The 12,210-nt window shown below is 43.7% G+C and overlaps 1 protein-coding gene across 1 annotated transcript in view; it reads right to left on the reverse strand.

The window, feature by feature from the left end:
- KIF24 (kinesin family member 24) overlaps window positions 1–12,091 on the reverse strand; it is a 30,224-nt gene extending 18,133 nt beyond the window's left edge. Inside the window, exons 1-3 of the mRNA XM_071581715.1 lie at window positions 11,855–12,091; window positions 5,491–6,118; window positions 1,962–2,151 (exon numbers count right to left, since the gene is read on the reverse strand). Of these exons, the coding sequence (XP_071437816.1) occupies window positions 1,962–2,151; window positions 5,491–6,104 (804 nt within the window). The 5' untranslated portion in view covers window positions 6,105–6,118; window positions 11,855–12,091. The remainder of the gene's footprint in view (window positions 1–1,961; window positions 2,152–5,490; window positions 6,119–11,854) is intronic.
- Window positions 12,092–12,210: the final 119 nt, after the last annotated feature.

Here is a 12,210-nt window from a genome sequence, read left to right on the forward strand (position 1 = left end):
CAACATGCAGCATGACATAGGCAGGGACACACCAACCAAGAGACTGAGGGTAGGAAAAAAACATAAAGGGAAATAAAAATGCACTGATTTCCCAGAACATGCCCCAGCCTTTTAACAACAAAATCTCAATTGAAGAAAGCCTATTTTTGAAATTAATCACCCTACAGATGCACAGAGCGACCTCAATAGTAAAAAGAACTGAGTCAACTCTTGACTCTCTCAAAATTTGTTCTCAGTTGTGACTGAATTGTGATTAATTGTCTCTGTTCTTAAAAACGTTTTGTGTCAAAGAGAGAATCATGGAATCATAGAATGGATTTGGTTGGAAAAGACCTCTGAGATCATCAAGTCCAACCCTTGGTCCAACTGCAGTCCATTTACCAGATCATGGCACTCAGTGCCACGCCCAATCTCAGGTTAAAAACCTCCAGGGATGGGGAATCCGCCCCCTCTCTGGGCAGCCCATTCCAATGCCTGAGCACTCTCTCTGGAAAGAATTGTTTTCTGATCTCCACTTAAATTTCCCCTGGAAGAGCTTGAGCCCGTGCCCCCTTGTCCTATTGCTGAGTGCCTGGGAGAAGAGACCATCTCCCACCTGGCTAGAACTTCCCTTCAGGTAGAGAAGCTGTTCTCAGGCAAAGCTAGATTGTACTAACTCAGAAGGGGGAAAGAAAACCCCAAAGCTCCCACACTCCAGCTCTGACTCAGAGAAGCAGGGTCTGGGGGAATGATGTAGCAGAGGTTCATCATGAGCTCCTTCCAGGTCAAGAATAGTGTTTGTAGGGAGGGTCACACACACCACCTTTCCCAAAGAGTGCTGTGAGCTGGTGTGCAACCCTGCACTCCAATTAATTCACTGCAGGGCAAACGAAGGTGGTAGATCCCTAGGACTGAGCATCATTTCAAGGATGCACAAAGAAGCCTCACTAGTGCACAGGCAGATTAAACCAAGGCATCCCAGCTCACAGGGCACGTGTGCTCTGGGATGGGCCTGACGTTTGGGTGCCCTGGGCGTGGAGCTGGAACACCTCCCACCTGCTCTGTACCCTTTGCTGTCCTTTCTGTAGGAACCAGGGTGAGTAGCCAGGCTGGGAAGCAGAGAATTTCTCTGGTTCAGAAAGATTAGAGACAGCCTTTGCCATGGCATTCTTCTGTTTGGACTGACTGATAGCAAGATTTCATTTGTCTGTACTGACATAACAAAATTAGTGAACAGTTATTTCAGCACTGAGGTATGAAGGAGGTAAGCACTGCACACATGCCAAATTTAAGGCTCTCAGACAGAGGGCCTGGGGTGGAGTTGCTGCACGTGTCACACCATGAAATGTGGCACTTGAATGGGGCCTGAGAGAGCTGCAAACTGGATTGTCACTGGCCACCCCAAACAGCTGTTCCCAGGACCCAGACTGCCAAAATAACACCCAGCAGAGCGAGAATGGCTTGCTGCTGTCTAGAAATCAGTTCTGTTCCTGGTGCTGTCAGTCAGAAGTGAGAATCTGAACTATGACAGCACAAAGCATTTGGGATTAAGGAACAAAGACCAAAAGGGAACTTAATTTTCAAAAGCACTTGAGAACAATGGAATGGAGGGGTCAAGGGTGTATGTGATTCATTGAAACAGACCTACAGTGCTGAAAGAGTGGAAAAAGAACGTCTCACTGAAGTACCCTGGGGACCCATCAGGGGGCTCTGCAGCTGGCAGCTCTCCTGCAGCAATGGCACGGAGCAAAGGGTTGATTTTACCACAAAGAAAGCTGCGAGAGACACTTCCAGAGCTTAAAATTCTGGGCTCAAGTTTTCAGGCTGGCATAAATCAGAGGAAAAGCTCACCACCTATGTCAGTGTAAGAAATGCTGATAACACTTTTCAGGTTTCCCCCATGGAAACTCCAATCACAAGATGCTTTACCCTCCACACGTGTGACCAGCCCACAAACACAACATTCCAGTGGAACATGTTACCTGTAAAATATATTGTGTGAGATCAACTGCCTCCTTCTTCTCATGAAGCAGCAGGGTTTCTTTATCTTTCACTGTGATGATATTAACCTCCCCACGTCGCTCCTCCCTCTGGCCTAGAGGACGTTTTCGGACACACACTCTGATTTTTTCACTCTCTGTCCATGGAGTCTCTTTCTCAGAAGTACTGGATCTACAACAACAGGGTAGATTTACATTTTAAAATCAGGTTACAACAGAATCCAGGCTATGCCTGAATTTCTCAGCTTTATCAGGTAATGTTTCTGTCTTTAATGCTTAACAAAAAACTCCGTAATATGCCTCACTCTTACACAGCGAATTTTCTGATGTTTTTCCTTAAGTAGACTGATGTTTTTTGTGCATTCCTGTTAAAAGAACGGTTGAGTTTGTACAGCCACATTCCTGAACTTGTTCCTGGACTCTCATATTTTCAGTTGCACACAAAGATGTGATCAAAGATGGCACAATAGGTAAGTTAACGAAACGAAACTTAATCCTGCTTAAATTATTTGCACTCACAATTAGTCACTTCATAATGTACAGATCAAAGTATAAACAGACCTTGAAAAGGAGAGAGTATAATATTTAGTTCCTTTTCCTCCTGTGCTGGACTTTTCATTCTTCCCATTACAGACCGTCAAATGGGTTACAAGTAAATGATCCAAACTGAGAAATAAGAACATCATCATGCTCCTTTTCAGCACAAAACCAATTGAAATACTAATCTCACCATTGTCTCCCCTTTGGCCTTTTCTCATGAAAAGTTATGTGGTTTCAGACCACTGACAAAGTTGTGCCCTCATTTTGGCAAGTCTGCTTCAGCTCCCTTCCAGACACCTCAGAAGAAAGAGGTCATTCCATGTTTCATGGATTAACCTGCTGTGTAAAGTGTTTTCACAGACTCACAGACTATTCTGAGCTGGAAGGGACCCACAAGGATCATCGAGTCCAACTCTTAAGTCAGTGGCCCACACAGGGGATTGAACCCACGACCTTGGCTTTATTAGAACCAGGTTTTAACCAACTGAGCTAATCTTTTGTGATGCAGCATAAAGAAAAAGCTTGGATTTAACAAAAACTTATTCATTACACCATTCCTTTTTTCCAAGCTGCTCTCAGCCAAATGAATAACAACTTTCAGCCTGGATCTGAATTTCAACTAATCAAGCCCCAACTTGCCCAAAGTTGTGTTTCTGCCACGTTAAGTGCCAAAATCTCTTCATGTAGCAACTGAAAACTAACACTACTGCTTGTCCAATACATTGAAATCAAACCCAGACGTTACTCAACATCTCATTAACCCACCAGCCTGTGGTATCATTGCTGTTGTGCTGCTCGATTCCCCAGAGCACATGGCACACATAAACCTCAACACATGGCCCTTAAAGCCACACACCAGTAATATTTAGTTGTAACTGGAGTCCCTTTAATTTTAGTACAGATTTCCCATGCAGACCAGGGTCAGGCCTGCATTTAGATGGAAAATTCCTTCCCTGGAAAAGAAATGCAATGATACTTGAAATAAAAGGCTTCACAAGCTGGGTATCACTTGGCACCAAATGTTGTCCCACCAACAACCAGAGGCTCTCAAGTTTAATTCCTGTGTCAGAGGCTGGATTTGATGACCTGCAAAAAGAGCCCATTGTGTTCTAAAAGCTTGAAAGAGGAAGGATTGATTGCAATATTTGGAGAAAGGAAAAACTGAAGACTTGGAGGCTCTGGCAATGAGAAAGAAGGCATAAATTCTGTCTGGTACAGACCCACATTTAATTATTTTGTATGGGACCAGAATGTATGTTAATTACATATGCCAAACCTGAGGTTTGCGTTTCCTACTAACCTTTTTAAAATAGAAATTGTATTTAATAATACAATGTGATTTGTATTACTAGAAAAAACACCTGAACAGAAGTCTTGACACAGATCATTAGAAACCTGACTTGGTAATAGGTCAGAAGAATCACTATGACCTGTCAAAATCAAACCATTTGCTGTGGGCAGGTGCAAAATAATTTAAATGTATTACAAGAGCCCTTTATCGTTCTGCCATCTGAAATCAGGTCAGTGTCTTCCACATTTTCCATATTTCTCACAAATGAGGTTGGACAGCCTTCACAGCAGCCAGATCCAGGTGAGATGGGAATGGATGGATTCAGGGAAGCAGCTGGCACTTCCAAAACAGGAATCACAAACCCAAGTGCCGGCAGACTGGCCCAAGCCTGAAATGCACAACTCTCCAAACAGGAGACAAGGAAACTGAGGCACGTAGGAAGGAGCATGCAGAAAGCCCACAGGATGAACCATAATGCCAGGCACAGAAAAATGTGCTTAGGAAAAAAGAGAACTCAAGGAAAGCAAGTGAGAACAATGAAGACTCTGTTGCAGGATTAAAAATCTTGACCTCCTCTAGCTGAGCCATTAGGGTTTATATTTTACCATTCTTTACTTGCCAGCACTATAAATCCTGTCATTTTAGTTGGGCTTGGCTCAACTTCCAGCAGAGACAGAGGATGCATCGAGATGTCAGTATATACAGGAGGTTAGTGCACTTCTCCAGAAAGTGGGAATGGTTTTTTTTCCAGCAAAGGGTAGTTACAAACATTTGTCTTGCAGTTTGCAGGTTAATTTGCTCTAATCACTGTGTCACCTTAGCACTTTTGCACTGTGGCAGCAGCATCTCCCCCTCCAGGCTACACACAGTGGGGTTTGCAGTTGATGTCTCAGCTGTGTGGATCCTCCCACATACCAAGTGTTTCCCCACAGCCAACACAGACCAGCTCCAACCTCACACAGCTGTCTCTCCTCACTGCATTTTAAAACAAAGCTGCCACAAGCAAGACACTGGTACTGTGTGTGCACAGGTGCTCTGCTGCTGGATCAGGAAAAAGTATTTGGGGCTTTAAAAATGTAGCCAGGGCAGGTTTACCAGTGGTTCATGATAATCACAGCCCCTCTGCTCCCAAACCCTTGGAAAAGTATGGAACTTACAGATCATGTGCTTGGGGAGCAGCTGCAACGCATCCTTCTCACCACTGTGTCTCTAACCCACCCTGGAATTCTCATCCTGATTCCTTTTAAAGCTCCAGTTCAGAGACTTCTTTATGAACAAGTACAGCCACCACAGCTTGTATCCTTTCTAAGGGAAAAGCTTGGCAAAGCTGTCAACAGAAAATGTCATCTTTTGGAAAAAGTAATGTTTTAAAAGATAATGCCATGGAAAGACAGAGACTGGCCAGAACACCAAGAAAACAAAGCCTTGTATCCTTAAAGACAATAAATACTATTCTTAGACAGCCTTGGTGAGCAGCAGCTGGTCAAATTCAGATGATTCCTTCTACAAGACTCAGAGAGTTGAAAGTGCTTGTTAATCTCTCCCTTGTCTACAAGACTTTGCATTGCTCCGTAATGCCAGGATTGCTTATTTGGGCATGACAAAGCCAGATCCTTCTCCACAATTAAGAAAGAATCAATTCAGACTAATAGTAGCAAAATAAAAGGGATTGATTATTACCTTATACAGGAATGAGGAAGTCCATAATTATACCCTGAAATATGAGTTACTCTTTGTACAATGGGAGTTTCAGAATCCCCCAGGAGAGGGGCAATATCATCAGGCACAGATGGACAGCTCAAGTCCTTTTTCATGCACATTCCAGGGGTATTCAGGTCTCTTCTAGTTAATCTGATTGGCTCTGAATCCAGTGGTTGGATGTGTCCCACCATTTCGCCTGTGCTGTCCTTCTCTTCATTGGCACTGAAATCAGATGAACGATATAACTCAGATTCCAGGTCCTTGATGGCTCCATCATTTTCTTCACAGACAGACTCAAACCGCAGCTGCCTGCGGGGACCTGGCCTGGTCACCTGGGGCTGGGGGAAAAGGCCACGTGGTGGACAGTCCTGCTTGCCTGAGTCTGCCAGGCCTTCCTCTCGCATAATTTTGATTATTCTAATGAGCTGGAAGAGTCGCTTGCGGTCAGTCACGTCATGGACCCCCAGCTTGGTATAATCTTCCATAGAAATTTGGGCAAGCTCGTCAATCTTCTGCAGACCCAAGGCAGCAAAATGAGGATAGTATTTCTCAAGGTCTGCCTCACAAAGGCATTCATAAAGGCATGATGCCATCTTCAAGATAAAGTCTAAAAGAAACCAAACAAAGTAAGTATTAGAATCATAAGAAACATCACATCTGACAATGTTACTGATGAAGAGACTGCACATTTCCAGGTGCACTTAGGCTAGAGGCTTGTTAAACTCCAAGTTCATGATACACTAGACTTCCAAACATCACAGAATACAGCAAAACAACGAACTAAAACATGAAACAAAAGTATTTTATCTATCAAACTGTATTTTAAAATCATTTACAATACCCAAGGTGTGAGAAATGCACAAGTTACTCACTGCTGCAGAGCTCCTACATGTCTGGTGTCTACTTGATGAATGCCACAGCTACTGAAACCCTGTCCTCAGGCTGCAGAATGTAAAATGCCTAATTTTAGACACTCAATTTAATATTGAGGCATGTGTTCTAATGTGGTCCAGCTACTCCTGCCTAACTAACCAAGGGAGGAAAAATATTGCATTGCTCCCCACCTCAAGCTGCCTCATTAGGACCATTTATCTTATAGATGAACTATTGCAAACCTCTGGTTTTGTTATTTAAGTTTCTCTTTTATCTTAGAAGCATTTCTGCGTTTCCTTGGCAGAATAACCCAAACATTCCCCGAGACCTGAATCACAGGATTTCTCCAAATCTATATGTGCCACTGGAACACCACACTTGTGTTCTTGGGAAACCCAAAAAAGCAACTTGGATCACTGAAAGGTATGCCAAAAAACCCTCAGCTCCTTCACTCATGTCCCACTGGCAGTGCATTGTGCAGCTGCCTGCACCCAGATGGATTCGTATCTGCAGATATTTTTACTTGGTCCATAACATGGAAAAATGATAGCACTTCAAGTATCTGTTGCCCACTGTCTTCTTATATATTTGTTCAGTCTAGGACTTCAGCAACCACAGAGCTTAGGAATTTTTGGAAGTTACAATAAGATTCAACAAAACCAAGTGATTTGAGACTTAGGTTTTCCTCCTTGTAACTCAGAGTAGATTCTTTGTGAGGATTTTCAAGCCTCTTTACAACACATTATGTAAGAAAATAAGGCCACCAAATATCACCCTCAAATCTGAGTTGTCCCTACCATTAATTATGCATTATGTGGAAGTAAAAGTAACAACAAAATCATGAAGATTCATATAAAGTCCTGATTGTATAAGACACTAAAAGATCTAAAGGTCATATCAAAAGACTTAGTCTACACTGTAGATAAAATTGTGAGAGTTCAAGACAAAAAACACTGGTGTGTAAGTGGATTTATTTAATGTGATGTGATTCTGAATCTGGAGGTAAAGTCAGAGTCACACTGAGGTTGTGAGATCCTTGAGGGGAATATCAAAACTGACAGAGAGTGCAGCAGGCCCAGAGACCAGGGAGGCTGAACACAGCACAGGGAAGGTTTCACAGGCATTTGGAACTCACCATCTTCTCCAACAGATTAAATTCCACAGGAACTTCAGACTTCATTTAAAGAAGACTTATGTTTTGGAAAAATTCCCTCTCTTACAGAAGACAGCTTAAAATGTGAAACCACTACAGGTCCTGTGCAATTCCCTGTGTGCACTGCCATGGGAAACCCCTGCTGGATGAGGGGAGCAGCCAGAACTGAAAGCCAAGACACCAGTCTCAAAAGTACTGAGAATCCGTTAGAGACAAAAACATTCCAACACATTCCCTTTGTCTGCTCTGTATCCCAAATTACACCCACATTTTATACAGCCTTTTGTTAAATACGGAGTGGCCAAAGCCCAGTGCAAGAACTAACTCAGTGTCAGACTCAGTTTGAACTACAGTACTGAACACAGCAGAGAGTAGAAAGGATAGAAAGAGAAAAAACAGAGACACTCCCTAAAACGGAGCAGTAGACAAGAGAACTTGAATTTGATGGCTGAGGTTCTAACAAGAAATTAAACAAAATAGATTCAAATAGCTAGAAACAACAGGTTTTCATTATTCAGAGTAACCACTGACAAGACCCCTCAAAATGAGGAGAATCCAAGTGACGCAGGTGCTGCAGAACACCCGAGAAGGGGAGTCCTGGCCCAGGGAAGCAGCTCTGCACAGCTAATGGGCTCAGCTCTGTGCCATGTGAAACCAAATGGCCTCTTAATGAGAGCTGAGATCTGCCTTCCTAGAGAGAATAAATCTTACTGGATCTGAGAGGTTTCAGAGAATAACTCCAGTGACTTCCCATCCACGAAAAGGAATTTCACAACCCAGGAAAACCGAACATTCACCAATAAAGGAGTAATAAATTAATTAACTGTGGGGAAAAAATTAATCAGTCATTATGACTTGGGTTCCAGCATTTCTGATTGCTTTAAAACCTGAGGAGACAATTTCTACAAGATTTAGTCTTGTTCATACATGAGAGAATTCAGGGAAAACTGCAGTGAAATCTTTCTGTCCTTTAATTAGTGAAGATCTAAAAAAAAAGAGCTCCTTTCTCTCACTGAAAGAATACTTTAATTCATCCAATCCTGCAGAGAGCTGTGTGTCTGAAGACAGTTTTCCAAACAGATTATTTAGAATAAATTGGCTTTGGGGAAACTAAGAGGAGTTTTCAAGAACCCTAAATTGTTAATGCCATCTTCTGGGAAAAAAAAAAAAAAAGGAAAGGCTTCTACTCTTAATAAATAACAGCCAGCATTCCCTCAGTTATTGTCAGGATACACTTTTGTTTGATCCCCTGGGAGAAAAATGTGTCCTGGGGCAGAAAAATATAACATTCTTCAGTGTGGCAGTTTCATATCCAAACCCAGGTCTTGTTCCCTGCAATGCTATGAGTGGCTTCACTGAAAACAGGGCTGAGGAAAGCCTGAGACTTCTTAAAACAGTTGGGTATAAAACACCTTGAGAAAGAGAAGAGTCTCTGTGGAGGTGCAATTCTCCATGCACACCCAGCCTGCCGTGCCCATGTGGCAAACCCGAGTGCTCTGCAAAGTATTTATTGGGCCAAGAAGTTTTGCAAAGGTCTTAAAAGGTTGTCAGATGCTGGTAATCAATAAGTATTTGGAAGAAAACATTAGAATTATATATAAAAGGACCAGCTCTAACCATGGAATCGATCACAGCTTGTCATCAGAAAGCTCATCCTCTATTTCAGTATTAGTGGGTTTTTAAAGGTCATGAAGCTGGGGGTAAAAAGGAAAAGTCAGGTGTAAACAGTCGAAAGGAGTGGCTGCATTTTTCTGTTCCAAGGGAAATTACCTTACCACAAAATTATGTTCTATGAGCTAGTTCTCAGTTTGAAAAGGCTTTCAATTATTAATAAGCACTTTCACAGAGCTAATCTTCTCCTTCTCAATGCACTTTTCAAAGAGGACAAAAGGCTGGTCTTTAAAGGTACTCAGAGAACCACAGAATGGATTGGGTTGGAAAAGGCCTCTGAGATCATCAAGTCCGAACCTTGGTCCAACTCCAGTCCCTTTACCAGACCATGGCACTCAGTGCCACGGCCAATCTCACCTTAAAAACCTCCAGGGATGGGGAATCCACCCCCTCTCTGGGCAGCCCATTCCAATGCCTGAGCACTCTCTCTCAATCTATGTGTAAAATCTGCATGTAAAATGCATCACACAAAATCCTCACATGGACTATTTAAAGAATAAATCAGCCCCGGACCACCGTATTTTAATTCTTATTAACTTCTGATATATTAATGATGCCAGTGCACTGTTCACCTGAATTACACTCACGTGCCCTGTTATCCCACTGTAGTTCACTCACACTGAGCTGGGAATTATGGATTGTTTCTGTTCAGAGTCTTGAGTGTCACCACATTCACACTTTAAACCAGGGAAATTAGGTCTTGGAAAAGTGAGGAAATCTTATGTGACACTCCTGCAAATGCAGACTAGTATTACCATAGATTTAATCCTTCAAACAACCCACAGTAATCATTCTGAATCATAAGCTCTGGCCTGATCATTAAATGGCTTCATTAGGCATAATTTTCAAGGGTATTGGATAAATGCAGAAATTGTTGATCAGCAAACAAAACATCAACACCACCTTGTTCTCCATGGAGACTGTTTTGCTTTACAAGCCCCTCACACAGATAAAGGTCAAGAATTTGCAAAGTTTGTACAATGTGTGCAGCAGGTGGGTGTTCCCCTCCTGATGGCATCACTGCTTGTAACCGTGTTATCCCAAAGAAGACAAGGGAGCACGGGCTCAGGCTCTGCCAGGGGAAATTTAAGTTGGAGAGCAGAAAAAACTTACTTCCAGAGAGAGAGCTCAGGCATTGGAATGGGCTGCCCAGAGAAGGGGTGGATTCCCCATCCCTGGAGGTTTTTAAACTGAGATTGGTTGTGGCACTGAGTGCCATGATCTGGTAAAGGGACTGGAGTTGGACCAAGGGTTGGACTTGATGATCTCGGAGGTCTTTTCCAACCCAATCCATTCTATGATTCTGTGATTCTCGAAGACTTCAGCACAGGCTCTGTCCATGTCAGGTGTTTGCTGGGTTTTGAAACACAGGAGCAAAGACCAGAATGAAGCCGATCTGGCAATCACACAAGAAGGAAAAGGGAAACACCTCGATGCACATCAACACTCATCCATCCTTGTTTCTTACTCATCTGAGCATTAAGCTCTTTCTTTAACTGGGATCCAAAGCCAAATCTGATTTAGCTCTCCAGAAGTGAATGGCTAATTTCCTTTTCCACAGCACCACACGGAATGCTTTACCTTTAATCACTCTGACCCTACTGCTTGGGAATTAGGGCATTCCTGTGAGGAACGGGGTCAGGGCGAGCTGCACTTTTACACAGACCAGCTCCACAACAAGAGATAATCCGTGTTGTGAGACAAGCCCACCATTTCAGTTCGGTGCAGCGGGCAGGGCTCTGTGAGGCCGCGTTTGACGTTGCAGCAGATCCCTTTGGAAGATCATGGGATTACTCTGCTCTGAGCACGTAAACACATTGGCATTAAAGGTCCTGCTCCTCCTTGGAGCAAGTGTTGGGCAGCCTGCTGTGAAGGGAACTCTGGCGACAGAAACCACTCACAGCTTCAGTCAGCACAAGTAATTGGAGAGCAGGGAGTGCTTTTAATGCTAAATGACAACTATTCTACAGCTGGACCCTGACACAGGGCCAGCAACATTCCCATTCCCATTCCCACTGTCACACCTAACACAGAGCAGGCTACTAAAATTGCAACTCTTGTCATTTTTTTCAATCAGGCTTAAAACTAACTAAATATTGTGGGATTTTTTTGTTCCCTGAGCGAGTATTTTGGGCTATTTTAATCCTCCCTCCACACTAAGTATAGCCTGTGATCTCAGCAGGAGAGGCTCCATCCTGCAGCTGGTCCCAACAGCTGTCAAGAACAGCTGCATGGAGGGGGAAGCGTCCAATATCGGAATATTGGATATTGGAAGCGTCCAATTTCCAGCCACGTGCTGAGAAAATAACCCAGGGGCTATATCGGGAAGCTGATTATTTGAAAACCTCACCCAAGCTGCTCCTGCCAGCAGGACTCACCAAAGAGCTCCCCAGTCTTTATTGCATCATTTTAAATTTTTGTAGCACAAAAATATGTTTAAAAAATTTTATACATTACATAAAAATACATTAAAATACATTTTTAAGTATTTAAATATTTTACGCATTGCATATATCTATTTTAAAAGCATATTGAAACACTTTATATACCACATATAAAATATAGAACACATAAAGAATATAAAACGCTAAATTTAGAAAATACTATTTTTAAAGTTTGATACTATAAAAATGCACCGAAACAAACCTCCGCGCGTCCGGAGCTGCACCGCGTGGCTGCCTGAGGGGGAACGCCGCTCTCATCCTTCCCCGCGCTGTCCCACCGCGGTTCGCCCCGTGCGGAGCCGCCACGGCCGGGCGGGGCGGGGGTCGGGGCCCTCCCCGGTGGCGGCCCCGCCGCGGCCTCAGGACCCCTCAGGGCAGGAACCCCCTCAGGGCAGGATCCCCCTCAGTCCCTCGCGGGCCGCGGCGCGGGGGGCCGCCATTGGGCCGGGTCTCCATGGCAACAACGCTTTTCCCGCTTCAAACGCCCGCGCGCAGCCTCGCGCTCCCAGCCAGCCAATAGAGAGAGCGGAGAGCGGAGGGAGGGGCGTGTCCCGGCGG

This window comes from Pithys albifrons, chromosome Z (assembly GCF_047495875.1).
Source record: "Pithys albifrons albifrons isolate INPA30051 chromosome Z, PitAlb_v1, whole genome shotgun sequence".
NCBI lineage: Eukaryota > Metazoa > Chordata > Aves > Passeriformes > Thamnophilidae > Pithys > Pithys albifrons.